Below are 21972 nucleotides of genomic sequence, written 5' to 3'. Positions count from 1 at the left end.
ATCAAGTGAAAATTGGTGCCGTATTGACTTAGCGAGAGACTGATTTGGTGGCAGACATTAAAGAGAATTAAATCTATGGCTTGAGTTAAAGCTTCAGCAAAGGCTGTAATGGGCTTTTTTGGTTTGCCACATGCTTTGATGTGTCTGAAAGCACTAAATACTACTGTGCAATAATGCCTCTTCTCGGCTGGAAACCTGGGTGATTGCAAAGCCAGAGCAGTTCTGACTAGCACATCTTCTTGCCAGTTAAATGTAAGACAGGGCTTTTCCTTCTGTACTGTCCTGATGACAGTGCTGTAGGGATGCAGTATTCCTCCTCTGTGTTCTTGTGATGCTTTTGGAGCAGGGGAGACACCCAACAGAAAGGCCAAGAGGCTACATGGTTTCCTTATCTGCAGCACCACTCTTGGGAAAATAACTTCTTTGTGCCCTCATGCAGTTAGGAACGAGAGCAGGCAGCCCTCCAGTTCATCCCATAGCCAGTGTAGCTCCCGAGAGCTTGCAGGAGCTCTTAATCCATCTTTTAAGTCTTAACTTCTTGCCTGAAGCAGGCAGTTGTGCTGGAGGATTGTCTGCTGTAAAACAGCGTGTTAAACATGCTGGTACGGAGCTTGCCTTGCAGGTCTCTGCTGCCTGGCACTGTTTGCCCATGAATGTGGGAAATGTAAACATTTTAAAGGAAACAAATGCTGGATTTGATGCAAAACTGGAAGTGATTAACAGTGTTTTTAGAAAGCCACAACCTGTGAAAATTCTGCCTCCCGGTTAAGGAAAATGAAAGCTGTCCTTTGTTAAATGCCCTCTGTCCTTGAGTTTGATGTCTCCACTTCCAAGAATTGCAAGGGCACAGTTATAAACGGTTGCCATTTTGCACAATAAAATTGTAACACAATTTCTTTCAGGTACAAAGCACAGGGGATAAGTGCAAAGAAATCCATTGATTCCACGTTCTACCTTCTGCTAGACTTAATCACATTTTTTGATGAATATCACGCTGGTCACGTTGACAGGGCCTTTGATGTAAGTTTCAAGAGTTCTGTTTGAAGTGTATCCTTCCTAATGCCCTTGAAAGCCCAGAATGTCTCAAATAACATCACTTTAAAAATTGCATTTAATGAGTTAAAAGGGACTGCAATGTTATAGTAATTTTAAAAGGTGTTTCTTCCCTGTTGCTTGATAAACAGGATATGATCTTCCTGGAGCTATTTTGTAGACATTAAGCAAAATATTCCTGTTGCTCAACAAAGTGAGGAGACAAACCAATAAATGACAAATAATTTCTCTCAAATGGAAACAAAAGCATTTCATTAACATTTCAAAATACCCTTTATTAGTATATGGTACACAGAATGCTGATTATCTGTCCTGATTCCTGGTATTCTTTTTGAAGATTATTGAACGCCTGAAGCTTGTACCTCTTAGCCAAGATTGCGTCAAGGAGAGAGTCTCTGCCTTCCGGAATTTCAGTGATGAAGTAAGTAATGTCTTGGGTTTAGCCTCCTAAAGCCTTTTGGTTTGTTAAAAGGATCTTAAAACGTTGTCATCTAATCATTCTCATTCTTTAGCAGAGAAAAAGGATGAGATTATTTTAATTTCATACAGGTAGACTCTTTGCTTGCAGCTTTTTCTTCTTAATGCTGCTCTTTTGAGCACTAGAATTCCCTACCCAGAAATCCTGTCTCCATTTTGAAGAAGGTACCTGCAGATTTGAGCCTGCCTGATTTACTGACTTTGATTCAAGAATTCAGAATATTGAAAACTTTTAACTTGCTGGTGACTTAGTTCTTCTGTGCTCTTAATGGTCACTAAGCATTTGTAGGGCATTTCCTTGCCTCTAACTGACAGGAATTAATGGATTTGTGTATTTACAAATGAAGCATAGTGGAAAGCTGTTACTGCTCTTGAGCTGTTTTAACTGGAGGATGACACTTCTTTTTTAGGTAGTTGTGTGTATTTGGGTGCTTTGGGTTTTATCTGACCTGCTGCTATCAAACCTGAAGGTGCAGCCACTGGGCATGTCTGTCTCAAAGCTCTAGGCAGTGTTTCTGCTGGGTGGTGCAGTCATAGCAGGGGTAACCATTACACCTATGACTGTTAGAGGAATCTGTATGGTAAGGCTCATGGTTCTGTCAACCTGCTTTTGCTGAAATGTGTCTTTCCCCCCTCCCCCCTTTGTATAGATCAAACACAATTTATCTGAGGTCCTGCTTGCAACCATGAATATTTTATTCACCAAATACAAGAGGATGAAAGGCACAAGCCCAACGACTCCTGCCAGACCCCAGCGGGTAATGGAAGACAAAGATTCGGTAAGAACATAATCCTCACTGTCTGGCAAGTTTTCCTATATCCTATTCTGCTGGTTTCAAGAGACTGGGCTTCAAGTAACTGTGAATCTCTAATGGTTTTGATTGTGGCTTGCTCAGTTACTTAGAGTCTTGGTCTACTGAGCTTGTCCAGTTACTTAGTCTCAAGGCTGGTCTCTGATGCCTTCAGCTTTGTGTAAAGAAAGTTTGGAACTGGATGATCTTTAAGGTCCCTTTCAGCCTAAGACATTCTGAGTCTGTGATATTGCTTTAAATGACATTGAGCTAATGGAGATATTACATCTATATTCACCTCCTAGCAAGAGAAAGTGAGTGTTCAGTTTGCTTCTTAGTGAAATCTCTGATAGTAAAGCAAATGGGAACAGTGCAGTGTCTCTAGGATGGTTGATGTTGCTGCCTTGACAACTGAGCTGTTGGTTTTTAAGCACCTCCTTGCCACTCCTTTCATTTGAGTAAGTGCCCATTTCTGGTGGAAAGGCCTTCCTTGACTCTCTCTCCCCACAGCTTGCTTCTGTAGTGATGCAGGTCAACATTTTCCAGGTGGGTGGACCTGGGTGAACTGCCAAGATGCTTGAGCACATCCCCTTGGTGAATGCCAGCATCGTTCTGCTGCCCCTGCAGGGAGTGAACAGCTTGCAGCAGTGCTTGGTCTGGCTGCTGTTGAAATGCGTGACAACAGTGGGTTTGACTTCACTGCTCAAGCTGGTGCAGAGGCATTTCCGCAAGCCACTGATGGGACCCTCCACCTTCAGCAAGCTGCAGAATAGGCGGCATTTAAATGGCACAGCCAGGTCTGTGAGCACTCACCTGCCAATGTCTGGGGTTGAGCAGAAGGTTTCATAGCTTAATTCCAGCCAGGTTTGGCCTTGTACCTCTTAAGTTAAAGCTGCTGCAGGCACTTGAAACCAAGGCCAAACCATTCATCCTGCCTTAACAGATTATAAAATAAATATCATCAGCTCCTTTTGAGAATGAAAAACCAGCTTGGGCCATAGCCAGCTTTATTCCAGGCTGTAGTTAGCTGCAGAAGTGGCTTTGATCTGTAAACTGTAATATTGGTAAAAATCTTAGTAGCATTTTTAAATTACATAGAAAAACAAAAGGCTCGAATAAAAGGCTCAGGTAATGGTACAGCTTTTGTCTTTGAGACACAGCCTGTGAGAGCTACAGGATCCTGCCTCACAGGGGTGCTTGTACACTGGATCAGCAGCACTGGAGAAGGGTACACACTGCTTGGGCTTCTCCCACCTTAAACTCTGCCCATGTGAAGTCCTGGGCTAACACAAGCTGTTACCTGCTGTGTGTCTTCACAAGGTTGGCACTGAGCAAAGAGTGCCTTATGTCTCCTTGCTTTCCAAGTGAGCTGTTTGTTTTGATTTTGTGATTTCAGTCTTGTGCCTAATGTAGAAGGATTCACCATCTCCATAGGGGTGGAGTGCTGTCAGGTGTCAGCCCAGGATGAATACCATGGGCTGATTTGGAATGGGATTAGCAGCTTTTTGTGGAAGGAGGCCACCATGATATTTTATCATAACCACAATGTGCTCAGTGTGAACACCACTTCATAAACATGCTCTGCATTCTCATGCTATCACAGTTGTGGAGATGAACTGATGATGTACCTTGCTAAAAACCCTTGAAAGTTTTCTTTATTTCAGGCTTCGGGTTTTGTTAATCAAGCTCCAGGCCTTGTGATGGGATCTCATGGCAGCAGGGGGTCAGTGATGCTGGGAGCATGGGCTTTCTGAGTCACAGATCTCTGGCTGCTGTGTTCAGTAGAAGCTGTTCCTTGCCATCAGAGGGGACAAGTGTCCACTGCCTCTGCTGTCAGGGAGGGGATAAGAGAACAGCTATGTGATTGGATTGTCACAAGGGAGCATAAATCTGCTAATGTAGGATTTTGCAAGCAAAAAACACCCACCGCCCTGTAGCTCCTGTCTGCCTAAAGATTTGTATGTGCAAAAAAAATACCAGGCATGGACACATGGAAGGTAGGGTAAGAATGGCTTTATCATGTGTTGCCCTTTTTTCTTACCGTGAAGAATTTCTTCCAAGACTGCAGGAGCAGGAAATTTAGATTGTTTTGGTTGGGAGGCAACTCAGGCAACTTTAGTGGGGTAAAGAAAGAAGAGCATTACAGATGTGAGGAGAGAGGTGTTTCTTCAACAAAATCTCATTCGTCTGGACAGAGATGGCAGACGTGAGCTTCAGCAGGCTGTGCATGACAAGAATTTGTCTCCTGAATTCCCTTGGGAGAAGGGCAGCTTTTCCATACTCTCTGGGGAAGTAAATTTATGGGGAAATCAAGCCCTTTCAGAAGCTTTAACAGCCTTGGCACATTGCCCAGTAGAGAATGCAAGTGAAAAATTACCTTTCCATGAATAGGTCTTTGAAAACCCTGGCTTTTCTTTAGATCCATCAGAACAGGCAGATTCAGATCTCTCTGTTCATCAGAAGAAAAGATAATTGCTGTTTGTAACCCTGAGGTTTATTCTATATAGCAGGGAGCAGCGTCCCCCAGAGAGGAAATCAGAGCCCTTGAATTTGCCCTCTGGTGCCAAGCACTGCCCTGCCAACCACCCTGAGCAGGATCCTGCTGCCATGGGTGGGACTTGAGCAGGAACAGCATGGACATGGCAGCAGGGCAGGATGGAGAGGAGTTCTGCTGGAGCCTCCCCTGAACCCAGTAACCCTCTGCTAAACATCTCTTGTCCCACTTCAGAGGTGGACTGGACTTAGAAAAGATCAAGTTTGGGGTCAGAGCTGGCAGTTCTGCATTGTGTTTATTTCAGGATGAAATCACCCAAGCTGTGTTTTGAGTATTTTTTCTTTTATGTATATAATTAGTTTTGGGAATGAGGGAACAAAGTCCTGTCCCACTTGGCCTGATCCATTTTGTCAGATTTCAGGCAGAGATTGCAAGGAGCCCAGCCTGCAGTGTTGGAAGCTATGGCTGGAGTGACCCTGGCCCAGATGCTGTGAGTGCATGACAGCAATGTCATAGGCACCTCGCCCCAGTCAGGGGTGGTGAACTCTCTGGAGCAGGCCAAGGGCATTATCTTGGCAAAATTAGGTCATTATTGCAATGGAATTATTTTTTTTTATTATCTATGGTCTTATTTAAAATTGCAAGTAACTGTAATGTTCATTAAGTAATTACAGCAATAGAACATCTAGACCTCCAGGCCGCTCTTAACCTCTGCAAACCTCAGTTTGTTCTTCCCAAAGTATTGTTCTGATTTTTATAAATAGGCCAGTTCTGGTATCATTGCTACTGTAAAGGTAAAGAGAACAGTAACTCACATTGCTCCTCAGCCCTTAGTCATGGTGGGAGCTTTTGCCTCTTAATACTTAAACTCCAAAGTCAGACACCTTGACATGCTTTTTTTTTTTTCCATCTACCACCTGTTTTGACCTCCACTGAAAAGCAGCAGCTCAGACATTACTGTGTCATACATTTGGGAGAAGGCTGGGAGACTGTGACTGGAACAGAATGAGGGATTTCCAGGCCACTTTCTCAAGTTGCCAGACCACTGGTGGTAACTGAGAGCTTGGGAGGGAAACTGTCCCAGAAGATGTTAGCAATTAGGTCAGTCTCGGGAAAACTCTCCCAGCTTTTCCATTATCAACCACCAAAGCTTCTCTGTGGCTGTTGAATAACAGGCTGGTTTAACATCACCCTGAAAAAGGGACGGAATTGACCAAAGAGGCATCAGGGATGGTGTTTATAACAGTTCCCAACCATGGAATGGGCTTTGGTCACTTCTCAGTTTGTAAGTTCCTGCTATCAGATTTACCGTCCATGTGCCAACAGTAACCTAAAAACCTTTGGGTTTCCCTGCAATCAGTAGGTGAAAGCAGGATTTGAACAGTGGGATCTTCTAGTACAGTAATTTTGAGATGCTTAATATTTAAGAGGAAACACCTGTTAGCAATCAAAGTAGTCTGAACAGTTTTCTACAAAGATTTGGGTTTTCTGCATTCTCTTGACTCCTACCAGTTATTGTAATGACTTTCCTTTTCCTTTAATAACAGTTTTAACAAATGAGACAAATTATTCCTGAATTCCTTTAGCTGTTCTGTAGTCTTCTGGTGTGCAGGAAAGGGTTTGGTTGCTTTGAGCGAAGGTCTGAGTGGGCTTGATGCCTCTGCTTTCATTGTGTTATTGGCAGGAAGAGCCTTTGAGGAGATTGGTATGTTGCAGGTGATACTGGAGAGCTCCAAATGTGTGTGGCATCTCTGATTTGTTTCTAGTGCTTCTGCTTTGAGAACATTAATGCTGCATTTCAACAGGATCAGCTTTATGTTTTGCAAGGTGGGAAGGAATCCTGTTGCCCTGGGAAAGCCCACTTCATGCAGAAATTACAAGATTGCTGCAGTACAGCAATGCCCCACAGGGCTGAAAAGGTTTTTTCTTAGGTATTTTCAAATAAATGGGATTATTTTTTAAGCAAAAGGGTAACCTGACATGCTTTTATAATGGTTGGAAAAGGGAGTAATTGGATTTTCTTCAAAATGCAGAGACTCCTTTTCCAGAGAGCAGCTCTGAGAAATAAAGATTACATGTGCTCCTTTGAAGAGTATTGTATCATTGTGGTTTTTTTGATACTAAAGTAACCGTGCTTTGTTTTTCTCTATTTTAGCAACTTCAGTCTCAAGCTCGTGCACTGATAATGTTTGCTGGGATGATCCCATACAGAACATCGGGAGACACAAATGCAAGACTGGTGCAAATGGAGATCCTTATGAATTAGCAGAGCAGCTTTGGCTGGGGTTGCAGCAGCCTGTGCCTGTCTTTAGTACGTTCAGAGGGCCCATGGGACCAGTGTCATTTTGTATTCTGTATTTTTGTTGACAGAAATAAATTTCTTTGGTTTTGATATTTGTTTTTGACATTTTCATTTTCACTGATTCTTGTGTTTTTATGTTTTTATTAATTTTATTTTCAATTGGTTTACATTTAGAAATTTATTCTTAATTAGTTAATAGGCTATGCAGAAAAAGAGGTCATAGCTCTGCAATAGGGACACGAGTATGGCATTTTACGGCAGAAGAGGAAATGGAGAAGAAAACCTTGATTTATTGATTAATGAACTTAAAGCTGAGAAACTTTAGGGGGTTTTGAATGCATGTTAAGTGTTGAAAATGTGTCTGATGCCCCACCCACCCCTGTGACACACTGCCATCAGTCCATCCTGTTGTCTCGTGTGGCGCATGTGCTGCTGCGGTGCCGCTGAGCTCTGTGTGCTGCACAGACCCCTCCATGCTGAGCCAGGTGCTCACAGCCCTGGAGTGCTGCTGAAGCTTCTGCAGGAGCAGCTGGGTTGGAAACAGGTATATTTTGGTAGGAGAGGTTTTTTTGTGAGCAACACAGGAGTTTTTGTCAGTTTCATTCCAAGTGGGCCCCTGTCGAGTTCACCAGAAGTGAGGAAGCTGGACCAGAGAGGCCCAGGTATGGGTGTGTTGGGTGTGGGTGGATATTACTGTTGGTTTAGCAGGAAACCTGAGCCCTACAAGGGGCTTTAAAAACTATTACCTTTGTTTTAAGCTGCAGTTAAATAAGAGTGAAAGCCCAAGAAGCATGTTACAGTAGAAGTTTTTATTTTTAATATAACTGCCTGTCTTTGAAAAAAAATGGGAGGAATATTGGTGATTACTCTTGCTGCTCCCCTGCTGCTGTCTCATCCTCTAGTGTTACTGGGATATGAGAATGTGGAGTTTGGAATGCAGACCAGGCAGCAAAATGGTAGGGGCTGATTTCAGCCTTTGTATGTTAATAGCTATCATGGGAGAGAATTTATCCCCATTTTGCAATGTCTTAGTTTACTGGGATGGAGGAATATCTGACTGACATGATGACAATTTTCCTAATTACTTTTTTCACCAGCAATGTTGTAGCTAAGTTTTGTCCACCTTTTGGACAGGAAGCAAGGGGCTTGCCAGCCACCCCAATCCATGTCTCTCAGCATTAGCAAACCAGCTGCTGGGTTCTCAGAGGATAGAGCTAGGGATTGTGTACGGCACCGAGTGCTCCTGTAGCACGGCCAGGATTGTCCCAACTGAAGGCTGAGAGAGACCTGGACAACACCCTGTAAGTAAAGGGGAGTTGGTGAGTTACCAAGGAGTTTTTTGGGGGTGGGAGTGGGGTAGGATTGCTTAAAAAACTTGTCAACAGGTGAGTGTGGAAAGCTGTATTGACTATTAACATTTCTGGCATACTTGTGTGGAAATACTTCTTAGCATATCTCAGGTAAGAATTGATTCCATTCCCTAGAGAGCAGGCCCCTTCCCTGTTGTGGACAGTCATGGTGGGGCCAGGGCTGCCCCACATGCACTCCTGCAGGATGACCCTGCTCCTGTGTTTTCCTGGCTGGTGCTCAGCCCCTGTCCCTGAGTTACTCCCAGCGTCAAACACCTCCCATACAGAGTCTGGTGAGTCCTCACCTGTCCTCAGGCAACCGCTGACCTGAGCGAGGGACAATGTTTGCTGGAGTCTGGGAAGGATGAGGGCCACCTTCCCGCTGTAATTCCCTCTCCCTGATCTGCCATTCATGCAGGGACTGAAGTCTTTTGGGGCTCAGCTCTTACTGCTCCCATTTCAGGACCTTGTTCTCCTGTCTCTTGCCCATCCCCTGCTCAGGAGAGCCATTGTGCTGCCTCACTGGCATGGTCTGATGTCCAGTGTTGACCTGGGGACCTTCTCTAAGCAGTACATTATCCTTTCTCCATCTGCACTTAGAGGAGGCCATAGCAGGTGCTTTCTGGTGCTTCTCAGCCTTCTTGGGTGTTGGTAAATGGGAAGGTTGATGTCTGCATATAGTTTGCTCCCTTTGTGCCCAGCAGTTGTGACTCCAGCCTTTGGTCCCTTTTTAAGCTAATCAGAAACCAAATTATTTCATGCTTTCAAAATCCAAGATGATCCTTCTGTGATGGACAGATGGGAAATAAACCCCAGGGAGTCCAAGTCCCGAGACTAGCCCTGAAAAGGTAAGACCAGCCCAATGTCAGTCAAGATACAAGAAAGTGCCACAGATATTTGGAGTTAATTTATTACTTGTTGATTGCCCTGTGATTTCTTCTTAGATGTGTGCAGGTGGTGAATGTTACATCCCATCCATCTTCCCATGTTCCCCAGAGTGGCAGGTTCCAGTTCAGTGCCTGAGCCTGGCTCTGACAAACCTGACTCCTCTGCATGACTTCAAGGGCTTTGCTGCTTTGAGGTAGATGCTGATGCACATACTGCTTTCATCATGCTTTGCTGAATAAGGCACCCCCATGGTTTTCCAGATGTCCCTGTTTTCCCTCCACCTCACACTTATTCTGCTAGAGAGAATAACCAGAATAATTCTGCTCCCTCAGGTTTTGCACCATCACTGACTTTGCTCATTTACAAGCTTAGCCTTTTCTAAATAGCTGATGTGCTGTAAGGTTTTTTTGGGGTGTCACTAAACTCATGCCTTGTGTTTGGTATAGCCTGCTCAAAGGTGGTGTCACCATGCACTCCCTTTACAACAGGGAGTGGTGCACAGTGTGCAGGAGAGCTGGGATGTTCATCTGAGTTGAATTCATTCTGAGTAAAAACTGACAAATCTTCTCTAAGTCACTGGAGCTCTGCTCTTTATACACAGAGCAAGCACAAATTAAGTTTAGGATAATTCCATTTGTTTTTTCCTACTGTGAGACTAATCCCTGGCATTAAAGATCCTTCAGGTAGATGAGATGCATCTGAAGGGTGACTCATTGGTTTGAGTCAAATACAGCTGAAGCTTGTGTTGCTGCAGGAGATTAGAGGAAAAACTAGAAATACTTGCTGTAAACTTCTGCTATGTGTTACCTGTCCAGTAGGGAAAAAATTAGTTCAAAGTTCTACCCAGGATTAACCTGGTAAAAACTACACTGAGCTAAGGGAAGACAGCTCCTGTGGGAACTGGCACTGCTGAAATGTGCTTCAAGGGCCTCCTAAACAGTCAGAAAGCTGGTGTCAGTGGGTCTTGTCTTCTCAGCTGTCTCTGAGGTTTTCCTAGTCCAGACAACAAAATTAATCCTTTTAAATATATTCACCATTACCCCAGAGTGTACTGGTCATAGTCAGGGTTGTGCCTATGGGTTACATTCCTACTCCTCTGCCTTTTCTTGGATTTCCCTGCTGAATGCAATTCTGCATCTCAATCTGATTTTTTGTTATTCTACTCCAGACCCTCTGGCTGGAGTAGAACTGCTAAATGAGGTGGCTTCTCTGTTTACCACCATTTCCTCCTACTACTGTGTTTGTCTAAGACACTTCCTGGACCTTGTTCCTCACAGGAGCTGAAGGAATTGTGTTCAGAAAAGGTGAATTCAGTGAACTTCTGGTTTTGTTACTCTCCCAGCCCTTGTCACCCCAGCCTCTCAAAGAAGCAAAATGTTTTCCTTCCAGCCTGGAAGAAGTAAGGGGATATTGTTAATTCCAGTTCTGTGTCCCTGTGGTGGGGCAGCACTCAAATACTGCCTCTGTTCATGTCCATATATCAGCATTTTTGCTCTCTTTCTGGGTTTATAGTTGGAAGGATGGAAATGCTGTCTGGAAGAGATGGGAGATGGCCTCTGTGTTCCCACTGGGAAAAGTTACTGGCAGTTGGCTGAATAACCACCTCTTTTCTCTTTCCAGGTTTCCTTTGCTGTGATGCTGAGAAATTGAGTCTGCTCTGCATGGTGGGTTTGCAGTGCTGAGCCCCTGCATCGTTTGTGTGTCCTGTGTCACTCAGGGCGGTAGGTTCCCTCTTCCACAGGGATGGAAACAGGTCAATTAAAGCCTCATTAAAGCCTGTTGGAATATAACACTTTGGCAGTCTTTAAAAGAAGCTGTGTAATGCACTGCATCATACTCTGCTTAACTCGATTTTGGGTTCATTTGATGCATTTAATATCCAGAACAAACTGGGGGATCGGCTGGAAGTGAGGGAAAGCCCTGCAGAAACAACTTGGCACCTCTTCCCTGTGAGTGGAGGGGCTGGAGGGAGGTGCTGCAGAGCTCCCCTCCCTGCCCGCAGCTCCCAGCGCCGCTCGGCCCCGGTATTGTTGCTGCAGCTGGTGTTGTGAATCAGGCCGACGACAAGCGCTTCCTACAATCCGGCTATTTCACTACACCAGGGTTGCATCATACCACTCGCTTCGCTCTTCGCCTGCCTCTGGAGCTCTCCTGTCTCTTCCGGAGCATCTCTGACCGTGCTGTGTTTAACTGACCCCCCCACTCAAGAGACTGATTTGTGCTGTTTTGGGCAAATCAGCGGTTTTGATGAAACAATGAGGTTCTACAATAAAGCCATTTCTGCTGGGTGTGAGTCTGCTGGTGCATCTGTTGTGAGAGGAAGCTGGTGTCGGCTTTGTGGAGGGTGTTGAGTGAGGTGCTGGGGTGAGGCTCTTTCCTCATCCCCCCTGGCCCTTGTCCCCGCTCTGCAGGCTCCGAGGTGCTCTGCAGTGCTGCGAGGGCTGCACGGGTGCAGACCAGGCTGCCTGCCCTCAGCTTCCCGGGTAAGCGGCCGCGCAGGGCTGGGTGACCACGGCCGCCTGCCCGCACAAACAAGGGGGCTGGAGCAAGTCCTCAAAAATCAGGTCAAAATTTGTGTGTGAATGCAAATACAGCCAGAGGCATCAGGGCAGGCAGGCCCAATTTTCCATTAACTTGCAAAGCCACACGGAGCTGAAATTCCAATGGGCTGCTGTCGAATTTTATTGCTGGCCTTGTTTGCTGTCTTTGCTGATCTTATCTGGAACTGCTTTCGTGGCACATGTGACAGGGGCTGCAGGGGTGTAACAGACCCCATCCCTCCCCCTGTCCTCACCTGTTGTGGCTGTGGGGTTACAGGATGGGAACAAGTGTTTAAGTGTCTTATTAACACAGGGATGGGACTGGGGGGCAATTCTGTTCTGGGTACTTAGTGGTGTTTTGTTCCTGGATAGGGAGGGGAAAGGGGCTGTGGGCATCTCTGCTGCCTGGTACTGAGAGCTGCCAGCTCCTGGCCCTGGACAAGCAGACTGACTTACACCACTCTGCACCCTGGCTTCTCCAGCCCCCGGGAATCTCAGTCCCAGCAGGGGCGTCCCTCAGACCCCTTGATGTCACGTTCCCCCCTTCCCCCTGGTTTCACTGTGAGATAAGGGTGCCATTCCCCTCCCCACATCCGGCCCAGCTCAATGCCACAGGCAGCATCTTGGAGACCAGCCAAGATGATTTACGAGATCTGACGGGTCTGGGGCAGTATCCCAGGGAAGGGCGAGGGTGCGTGGGAGTCTTGCTCCCTTTTTCCATAATAAATCCCTGTGGGAACCGAATGTTCCTGGGTTGGGGCCGGAGGCAAACTCGGCGCTGCATTTCTCTGCTGATCTGTCCTTGGGACTTAATCTCAAATCTGTTATCGCTGCCCCCATCGAGCACTGGGAGGCAATGATGCCCATTATGGTGGTTTTGGTATCCCTTCCAGCTATTTTTTTCCCCCCTGACCAGCTCGGGGTGGTTTAAGCTGATTCCTTTCCTCTATTAGCATCAGTGGTGGGTGTGTGCCGGTCACCTCACTCCGGTTTTGCGGGGTATAAAGCCGGCAAGCCCCTCTCCACCCTGTCCCCCACCTGGCAGGCTCCTGGGCAGGGGCAATGGCTGAGCTGCCCATCCCAGATCTGCCTCCGGCCCGCTGCAGTGGCCGCTTCACCATCAGCACCCTCCTGGCCATGGAGGAGGGGGGCCGGGGTCCCTACACACCCACTGAGGGGTCCAGCTGCGACAGCGTCCAGCCCACCCACCTGTCCAGCAGCACCCTCTGCACCAGGACCTTTGGCTACAACACGGTGGATGTGGTGCCAGCCTACGAGCACTACGCCAACAGCAAGGGGGTGGGCGACCCCAGGAAGAGCAGGCCCTCGCTGGCTGACCTGCACTCCATTCTCAAGGTAACAGGGGGCTTGGCTGTACCCACAGCATCTCCAGCATCCCCTGGCTATGCTGCTGGTCCCTGTGATGTGTCTGTGGTGGGTCACTGTCTCCCGCCTCTTGGTACCATTACTGGTGCTGTGCTGACTGAACATCCCCAAGAAGGCCCTGGGAGAAGCCAGAGAATCCAGCTGTTTCCAGCTGTGTGCTCAACCAGAGCATTGCCTCCAGGGACAGCTGCTTGAAGTCCACCCTCACCTGCCTTCCCCTCATCCCACAGCCTGACCCGGGCCGCCTTCGCACACCAGTGTCCGACCTGCAGCAGAGCAATGGTCTGCCTGAGGCTGGGCCAGAGGCTGGGCTGGAGGAGGCAGAAGGGGAGCCAGGCAGAGACTCTGTGCCAGAACCTGTCCGCTTTGGATGGGTGAAGGGTGTCATGGTGAGTGTGACCCATCCCCCACAGAGCATCCTCCTGCCCTCTACCCTGTAAGCATTTTACCCTCGTTGCATTTTTCCCAAAGTCTGTATTTTTGTAAGCACATGCGCTCTGAGCAATTCCCTGGCCTCCTCAGTGGGGTGGTTTTCTCTGAGGAGCAGCAGAGCTGGCACAGTTTGGCCATCCCTGGGTGTCAATGCCCTGATGGCCAGTTCCCCTCTGTCCCGCATAGATTCGCTGTATGCTGAACATTTGGGGAGTTATCCTCTACTTGCGCTTGCCCTGGATCACCGCCCAGGCCGGAATCGGTGGGTGCTGCCGTTCACTGTGGGCTGGGCCCATCATCACCCAAACACCTGGGGGGTGGTGGGACTCCTAGGGAGGGCTGGGGGATACAGGAGTGATGCAATGCCCTTTCCCCACAGCCCTGACATGGCTCATCATTCTCATGTCTGTGACAGTGACCACCATAACTGGCTTGTCCATCTCTGCCATATCCACCAATGGCAAAGTGAAGTCAGGTAGTGTGCTCCCTCCTGGCCGCTCCAGGAGTAACTTTTTATCCTGGGGGCTGCCCCAAGGATGTGAGCATCCTGGCATGGGCTGTGAGGTGTGGGGGGACCCCAAAAACGTGGGGGAAACAGTAATGCCATGGGGTGTTCCCTGCCTCAGGAGGCACCTACTTCCTCATCTCGCGGAGCCTTGGGCCGGAGCTGGGTGGCTCCATCGGGCTGATTTTTGCCTTTGCAAACGCGGTGGCCGTGGCCATGCACACAGTGGGCTTTGCTGAAACTGTCCGGGACCTGCTGCAGGTAAGAAAGCGGCTCTGTGTCCTCTGGCTCCCAATACCCCTGCTGCCCCTCCATCCCCACCTTCTCCTCGCACAACCTGTGTTGATTATCAATATTTGTGTTATCATTGGACCACTGATAATCAAACAGTGGCTGCTAAAACTCATGAGAAAAACAGTGATTTGGTAAGGAAGAGGGTTATTTCCACATTGTGAATAGTTCCCCTTCCCCAGGAGCACAATTCCCTCATCGTGGACCCCACCAATGACATCCGAATCATTGGGGTCATCACTGTGACAGTGCTGCTGGGCATCTCCCTGGCTGGCATGGAATGGGAGGCTAAGGTAACCCTCACTCCTGCTCACGGTTTTTTCCCAGACTGATAAGAGCTGTCCCTGCTGCCCACCAGGCATCTGAGGAGCAGGTGTACCTGTGAGGAGCAGAGCACTTGTGTCTCCCCAAAAATGGGCATGGTTTTCTCCTAATGCATTCTTCACTCTTTCTGTGCCCAAACACCCAATTCTTCAGCCGGCTCTTTCTGGTCTGGCAGGCACAGATACTGTTCTTCCTGGTCATCTTGGTTTCCTTCATTAACTACCTGGTGGGAACAGTGATCCCAGCCACCGCTGAGAAGCAAGCAAAGGGCTTCTTCAGCTACCGAGGTGGGTCCACCACAGGCTGGGGTTGCACTCAGCAGGTCCAAGTACAGCTCTGGAGCCTGGGTCTTTGCTGCAGTTGGGGGAGATGTTTGCTGTGGGAGGATGCTCCTTGCTGAGAGATGTCACTAAAAGCACAGTGTCCCCTCCCATGGGGTCCCTGCTATCAGCACTATGCCCCCAGCCAGTGCTGAAGTGCTTTAGCCAGGAAAAGTGTAGCTGAGAGGCCCCATATGCTTCTCCTCTGCTTCCTCCCCAGCTGATATCTTTGCTCAGAACTTTGTGCCCAACTGGCGTGGACCTGAGGGCTCCTTCTTTGGTTTGTTTTCCATTTTCTTCCCGTCAGCAACTGGCATCCTCGCTGGGGCCAACATTTCGGGTGACCTGAAGGTGCGTTGTGACTGTTGCTGCCTGAGCCAGTGTTTCTCAGGGCTCAAGCCCTATTTTCCCTGATACTTTCATTTTGATCCAACTGTTAGACTTCTATTTCTTCTGGAAACTTTGGGCTTAGTCAGGAGATGCTCTGTGGCTTTGTGATACAGTGAATTAAAATTCCTCTTGTACAGCAGCCACAAATGAACTGCCTACATTAGCAGTGCTGCTGGAAAGCTGTCTTACATATCTCTGCACCTCCCTTGGGCAGGATCCTGCCGTGGCAATCCCCAAAGGCACCTTGATGGCCATCTTCTGGACCACTATGTCTTACCTGGTGCTTTCTGCTACCATTGGTAAGCAGCACATCCTCAGATGCAATGGGTGAGTGGGCTGGCCCCCTGCCAAAATGAGTGGCCTGGGAGGATGCAGGTGGGTAGGAGCCAGGAGCAAACTGTGGACACTGGCACTGATAACCCGGTGTGAGTCCACAGGTGCCAGACTTTGTTCCTACCCCCACGTGGGGCAGAGTCATCCTTGCTGGGCAGTGGAGCTCATAGCATTGTTCAAAGCCATCGTGCAGTGGGGCAGCCCCATGGCAGGAACTTGAGAGCTGTCACAGGCAACGGGATGTGGGGCTGGGCTTCATGAAACCGTGGAGAGGTGCCAGCCCTGCTGTAGCCCTGTGTGTGTCCCCCCAGGTGCCTGTGTGGTCCGAGATGCCTCAGGCAGCCTGAACGACAGCATGGCCATGGGCTCGCCGGGCTGTGAGGGACTGGCCTGTAGCTTCGGCTGGAACTTCACCGCCTGCACCCAACAGCAGAGCTGCAGATATGGGCTCAGCAACTACTACCAGGTACTGCTCAGAACCATGACCAACTCCTGTTCCTGCTCCTGGCCAGATGCCTGGCACACCCCAGGCATCCTGGGGGGCACCCATGCTCTTGAAACAGCCATATTTTAACAGGAACATCCTGTTAAAAGATGACACCAGGGAGTGGGCTTTTGCACGTGGCTGGATTTTGCTGCCTGGATAATGTTAAAGGAAATGCAGCAGGATGGGGGCTGGAAATCCCTCAGGGTAGGGGTGGAGGTTGGTGCACCAGGAATGCTGGGATTCCTGATCCCCTGGTTTTCATGCAGAGCATGAGCATGGTGTCTGGATTTGGCCCCCTCATTACAGCAGGGATCTTTGGAGCTACCCTCTCCTCAGCACTGGCTTGCCTTGTCTCAGCCCCCAAAGTCTTCCAGGTGAGGGGGTGGTGTCTGCACACCCCAGCTCCTCTCCCTGAGCTCAGCAGTGGGTGATGCTCCTTGGTGCAGGGCTCTGCATCCATAAGCAGCCCTGGGACATGTGTCCAGTTCAGCCCTTGCTCTTACGGATGCAGGAGCCACCACGGCACTGCCATCCCATGTCCCTGGCAAAGCCTGCTATCCCCACTGCATCTCTCCTTGCAGTGTCTCTGCAAGGACCAGCTCTATCCTCTCATTGGCTTCTTTGGGAAGGGCTACGGGAGGAACAGCGAGCCCATCCGTGGCTACATGCTCACCTATGTCATTGCCATTGGCTTTATCCTCATCGGTGGGTGCTTGCTGCCCCAGTAGCCTCCTGGAGCTTGCTACCAGCAGGGTGGCTCAGTCCCCACCACTGACTGCTCGCTCTCCTTCTCCTCCCACAGCTGAGCTCAATGCCATTGCCCCCATCATCTCCAACTTCTTCCTCTGCTCCTACGCCCTCATCAACTTCAGCTGCTTCCATGCCTCCATCACCAACTCCCCAGGTGGGCTGTGCCACGCCACGCCGTGCCCTGCGGTGGCCGGCTCCGCATCCGGCTCCCCGTCCCGGCAGCGGCCGCTGTGTGTGTTTGCGTGCAGGCTGGCGACCCTCCTTTCGGTATTACAGCAAGTGGACTGCGCTCTTTGGAGCTGCTGTCTCAGTGGTGATCATGTTCCTGCTGACCTGGTGGGCAGCCCTCATTGCCTTTGGCATCGTCATCTTCCTCCTGGGATATGTCCTCTACAAAAAGCCAGGTGGGTGGTGGTAACCTGGCACTGGCAATGCCCCAGAAGGTGTCTGGCCCTGTTGCTAATCCATCTTCCCTGTGCAGATGTCAACTGGGGCTCCTCTGTGCAAGCCAGTTCCTATAACATGGCCCTCAGCTACTCAGTGGGGCTGAGTGAAGTGGATGAGCACATCAAGAACTACAGGTAAGAGCAGCTCATTGCAGTGCTGGGCATGGAGGGAGTGGGATGAAGAGCCAGCTCCTGCCTCCAGTAAACCCAGGGAGGTTTTGTGCCCATGGCCACATCCTCACCACCACCCTGTTACTAGGAGCTACAGCAAAATGTGTCTGTCTCCAAAATCCCATGTCTGTGCCATGTAAGGTAGAAAACTGTGCAAACCCTGCCCTCCTTGTACCAGACAGACATAGACACACTGGTCTCATCTGATATAGAAAGACCAAAGAGTAAGACTGGACCCTCAGGCCACATAATGCTTTCTCATTCTAAAGATGCTCCTCTTAGTTGCCACTGGCCAAGCATGGGAGAAGAGACATGGCTCATTCCAAAGAGGCTGGATGCCTCCGAAGTACCATTCCTCACTCCCTTTTTCCCCTGCCTGCAGACCACAGTGCCTGGTGCTCACTGGCCCACCCAACTTCCGCCCAGCACTGGTGGATTTTGTGGGGACCTTCACCAAGAACCTCAGCCTGATGCTCTGTGGCAACGTGCTGATTGTGAGTCACCTGCAGAAGCTGGTTGGTTTCTTGTCCTGGGGGCTCTGGCCACTGGTGGGTGGTGGGCTGGGAAATCCAATTGTATCCAGGTGCACTCACAGGGTGGAGATAGAAGTGTGTCCACTTGTGTACTGCTGGATGATCAAATTTGTCAACTGGAAGCCTCTCTGAGTTGTTGAGCAATATTGGTGAAGCATCAGGATGTCCCTGTGGCCTTACGGCTTCCCTTTTTCAATTAATTGCAGAAGATTTGGAAGGATAAAGTAGTTGCTCAGAGGACAGGGTGGGTCCTGCAGCCCTGAAGTCTCCAGTGTAATTGGGTGCAGTAAGAACCAGCCCATCTGCACACACAGGACTGTTGGGATTGTGTGCACTGGCTGTCGACTCCCTGGATTCACTGGTTTTCTTGGCTGTGACTGCAACCCTCCATGTGTGCAGTGGTTACATCTACCTCTTGCTAATGATTTGGGAAGAGAGGAGCTAGAAGTCCTTGGTGGCAAGCCCACCAGTTGGAAGGGGCTGCCTGAGCTCCTGCCCCTGATTCCTGCAGGGACCACGGAAGCAGAAGATGACAGAGTCCCAGCTGATGGCAGATGGCCACACTAAGTGGCTAATGAAGAGGAAGATCAAGGCTTTCTACACGGATGTGGTGGCTGAGGATTTGAGAAGTGGTGTCCAAATGCTCATCCAGGTACAGCCCTCATTTGCCTTCCAGCAGCAGGGTCCCTCCTCTTTGTCACAGCCTGGGGGAGCTCTGACCCCCCTCCAAAATCTCCAGGCACCTCCCTTTGCTCCCCCACTGAGTGGACTGACACCACCTGTGTCTGTCTGTCCCTCCAGAGGGGTCTCATGGGGACATCTATCTGTAGGCTGCTGGCCTTGGGAAGATGAGACCTAACATCTTAGTGCTGGGCTACAAGAGGAACTGGCGGACAGCATCTCCACAGAGCCTAGAGGACTACGTGGGCATCCTGCAGTATGGCCAAGCCAGCTCCTCCGCCTCTCAGGGACACTGGCACCTGGTGGTGGCCCCGCGGTCACTGATGGCTGCAGCCACGTGTGCAGGGTCCAGCTGGACAGTGCCACCCCCACTAACTGCCTTCTCCTCCCTCCTTCCAGTGATGCTTTCGATTTCAAGTATGGTGTGTGCTTAATGCGGATGAAGGAAGGGCTGAATGTTTCCCGAGTGCTGCAGGCACATGGTAAGTGGTTTTGGGCAGCCAGGGATGCACAGACGTGGAGCTGTGGGATGTGCCAGCCAGTACCATGTCCCCAGACAAAGGTCACAGTCCTGGCAGGACATCACTCCTGTGCTGGGATCAAAGGCACTGCTGTGTTGCCCTTGCTCTTCTCCTCCCTCCTCAGTTAACCCCATGTTTGAGGCAGCAGAGCACCCTGAGAATGGCACTGGCAGCAGAGCAGCCCCAGGCACAGGTAGGTTGGTTGTGGCTTGTGACCACTCAGAGCATCCCCAGCTCTGAGGATTATTTTGCAGGCAGGGTGGGGGTTTCAAGCACTGATGCAGAGTAGGGCTGGGACCAGGAGGAAGTGATTCCTTTAATCTGTGGCCAGTGGTGCCCTTTGCTGACATCAGGATCCTCTTGCCCCGGCAGGGGACCCCACCACCTTGGCCAGTGAGCAGCAGGCGAGCACCATCTTCCAGAGCGAGCAGGGCAAGAAGACCATTGACATTTACTGGCTCTTCGATGATGGAGGTAACCTTCACCTTCCTCCTGTCCAGATAATGAGCCCAGCACCTCCATTGTGGTGCCCAGGAGGGCTCAGTCCCTGCCAAATGGGGCCAGGGCATCCCTGGCCTTTGGCACCTAGGAAACACTGGTGAGCCTGGGGGTCACTGCTGCATCTCCCACTGGGTGTCTTGGGGACAGGTCTCACACTGCTCATCCCCTACCTCCTGGGGCGCAAGAAGCGGTGGGGAAAGTGCAAAATCCGGGTGTTTGTCGGCGGGCAGATCAACAGGATGGACGAGGAGAGGAAGGCGTAAGTGCTGGCTGCCACTTCACCTCTTAGCCACTTGGCCACCGTCACTGTCCCATGGGTGGTGACACAAACTGCTTCCCACCCTACTGAGCACTCCCAGCTTTGTCATAATGGGATCTGGGAGCTCTGACCTGGCTGCTTTGCCTCATTTCTCAGGAAACCAATGTGGCTGCAGAGTGGGAAAACCCAAAGTGCAAACTGAAACCAGCAGCAGGGTTTTCTGCTGTGGCAGGTCCCTGTCAGAGCTTCTATTCCCTGCTAACTTTGGGAAAACGTGTCCTTTTCCCTCCATTAGGATTGTCTCTCTGCTGAGCAAGTTCCGCCTCGGCTTCCATGAGGTCCACATCCTCCCTGACATCAACCAGAAACCCCGGCCAGAGCAGTAACCACCCCCCTCCCCTTCCCTGTGCCCCCCAGCACCCCCAAACCTGCCCAGACCCTCTTTCTCAGCACTGTCTGCTTGTGTTGCAGCATCAAGAGGTTTGACGAACTCATCGCTCCCTTCAGGCTGAACGATGGCTTCAAAGATGAGGCCACAGTGAATGAGATGAGACAAGGCTGTCCCTGGAAGATTTCTGATGAGGAGGTCGATAAAAACAGAGCCAAGGTAGCACCAGTGCTGGGGGAGCTCCTGCAAAAGGTCTCCTGCTTTTTAGACAAAATTCAGTCCTTCTGGAAACCATTACTTTGCATTTCTCAATGCTCTTTGCTCCATAGTCACTCCGACAAGTGAGGCTGAATGAGATTTTGCTGGATTACTCACGGGATGCAGCACTCATAGCCATGTAGGTGCCAGTAATGCCCTCATACCCATTTCTTGCCCCATGGGAATGGTCCCTCTGGATGTTCACCCCTCCCTGGGCAGGGAGATACTGCACAGACACCCTAATGCTGTGGTGAGACAGTGCTGCACCACAGGGAATAGACCTTGGAAGATACCTAGGGCTCCAGACCGGGTCCTGTTGGTGGGGGGAGGATGTGGTGTTGCCCCTTTTTAGGGAAATAACCTGCAATGGACTGAGAAAGGGGCTGTGGATGGCTCTGCCATGCCTCACAGCCCTCGCTGTGCCGCAGCACTCCGCCCATCGGCAGGAAGGGCCGCTGCCCCAGCTCCCTCTACATGGCCTGGCTCGAGACCCTCTCACAGGACCTGAGACCCCCCATCATCCTCACAAGAGGAAACCAAGAGAACGTGTTGACCTTTTACTGTCAATAAAACCTCCTGGATCCCTGATGACTTGGGATGTGTATTTTTCAGGACAGTTCTGATCCTGAAGCATGCTCTTCTGGAGTTTGGGGGAGCAGTAAAGGCAGGGTTGTTACCAGCCCTCTTGAAATGTCCACCAAGCACAGCTGCCACACTTGTTTGACTCATCTCGGGCTCTGTAGGTTGTACGTGGATAAACAGCAATGCCAGCCCTGCAGTGCAGGCACTGCTGTGGCCTGGGGTTAGCCAGAGCCAGGCAGGGGAGCTGTGGGGTCCTGCACCTGCATGCCCAGAAGGGCTCAAGTGGTGTGCAGGGACTGAACACTGGCCCCAGCAAAGCCACTGGTCCAGGGTGGGAACAGCCTCAGGGGCTGGGAGCAGGTCAGCACCGAACCTAGGGAATGCAGGGTCCCAGCATGTCCCCTCAGGGACAGGGCCAACAGCTAAGCCTGTCCCCAGCAACTGGGCAGCAGTGAGATGTCACCTCAGACTGTGGTGCCTGGCTGGAGATGCAGGTCCAGCTCCTAACGGAGACAGCATT

The 21972-nt window shown here is 50.0% G+C and overlaps 2 protein-coding genes across 7 annotated transcripts in view; both read left to right on the top strand.

Annotated features, from left to right (window-relative positions):
• NUP93 (nucleoporin 93) overlaps positions 1-7207 on the top strand; it is a 78174-nt gene extending 70967 nt beyond the window's left edge. For all 6 annotated transcript variants that reach the window (XM_088062183.1, XM_088062185.1, XM_088062186.1 and 3 more), the window contains 4 exons: positions 903-1020; positions 1391-1474; positions 2181-2309; positions 6971-7207. In XM_088062183.1, the coding sequence (XP_087918309.1) occupies positions 903-1020; positions 1391-1474; positions 2181-2309; positions 6971-7081 (442 nt within the window). In that variant the 3' untranslated portion in view covers positions 7082-7207. The remainder of the gene's footprint in view (positions 1-902; positions 1021-1390; positions 1475-2180; positions 2310-6970) is intronic.
• A 5731-nt stretch (positions 7208-12938) lies between these two features.
• Positions 12939-21458, top strand: SLC12A3 (solute carrier family 12 member 3). The gene is made up of 26 exons (XM_014255401.2): positions 12939-13250; positions 13511-13669; positions 13899-13974; positions 14092-14187; positions 14339-14478; positions 14691-14801; positions 15008-15119; positions 15373-15503; positions 15757-15841; positions 16187-16341; positions 16629-16736; positions 16944-17067; positions 17165-17266; positions 17361-17516; positions 17594-17693; positions 18112-18223; positions 18774-18914; positions 19093-19199; positions 19343-19425; positions 19589-19657; positions 19837-19938; positions 20113-20224; positions 20520-20606; positions 20696-20831; positions 20942-21009; positions 21299-21458. Exons 1-26 carry the CDS (start codon positions 12957-12959, stop codon positions 21438-21440), a joined length of 3108 nt encoding a protein of 1035 aa, XP_014110876.2. The 5' UTR covers positions 12939-12956; the 3' UTR covers positions 21441-21458.
• Positions 21459-21972: the final 514 nt, after the last annotated feature.

Source organism: Pseudopodoces humilis, chromosome 14, assembly GCF_049639895.1.
Source record: "Pseudopodoces humilis isolate 2021_Gansu_Grassland_sample_001 chromosome 14, ASM4963989v1, whole genome shotgun sequence".
In the NCBI taxonomy this organism is placed as follows: Eukaryota; Metazoa; Chordata; class Aves; order Passeriformes; family Paridae; genus Pseudopodoces; species Pseudopodoces humilis.
This window is presented reverse-complemented; position numbering and strand designations above follow the sequence as displayed.

What these genes read in the sequence shown, in the direction of transcription:
- SLC12A3 (XM_014255401.2), top strand. Translation starts at nt 12,957, where the DNA reads ATGGCTGAGCTGCCCATCCCAGATCTGCCTCCGGCCCGCTGCAGTGGC. An exon ending in GGTGCTTTCTGCTACCATTG is followed by an intron (nt 15,842 to 16,186) that starts GTAAGCAGCACA and finishes GTGTCCCCCCAG; the next exon opens with GTGCCTGTGTGGTCCGAGAT. An exon ending in CTGGCTCTTCGATGATGGAG is followed by an intron (nt 19,939 to 20,112) that starts GTAACCTTCACC and finishes TCTTGGGGACAG; the next exon opens with GTCTCACACTGCTCATCCCC.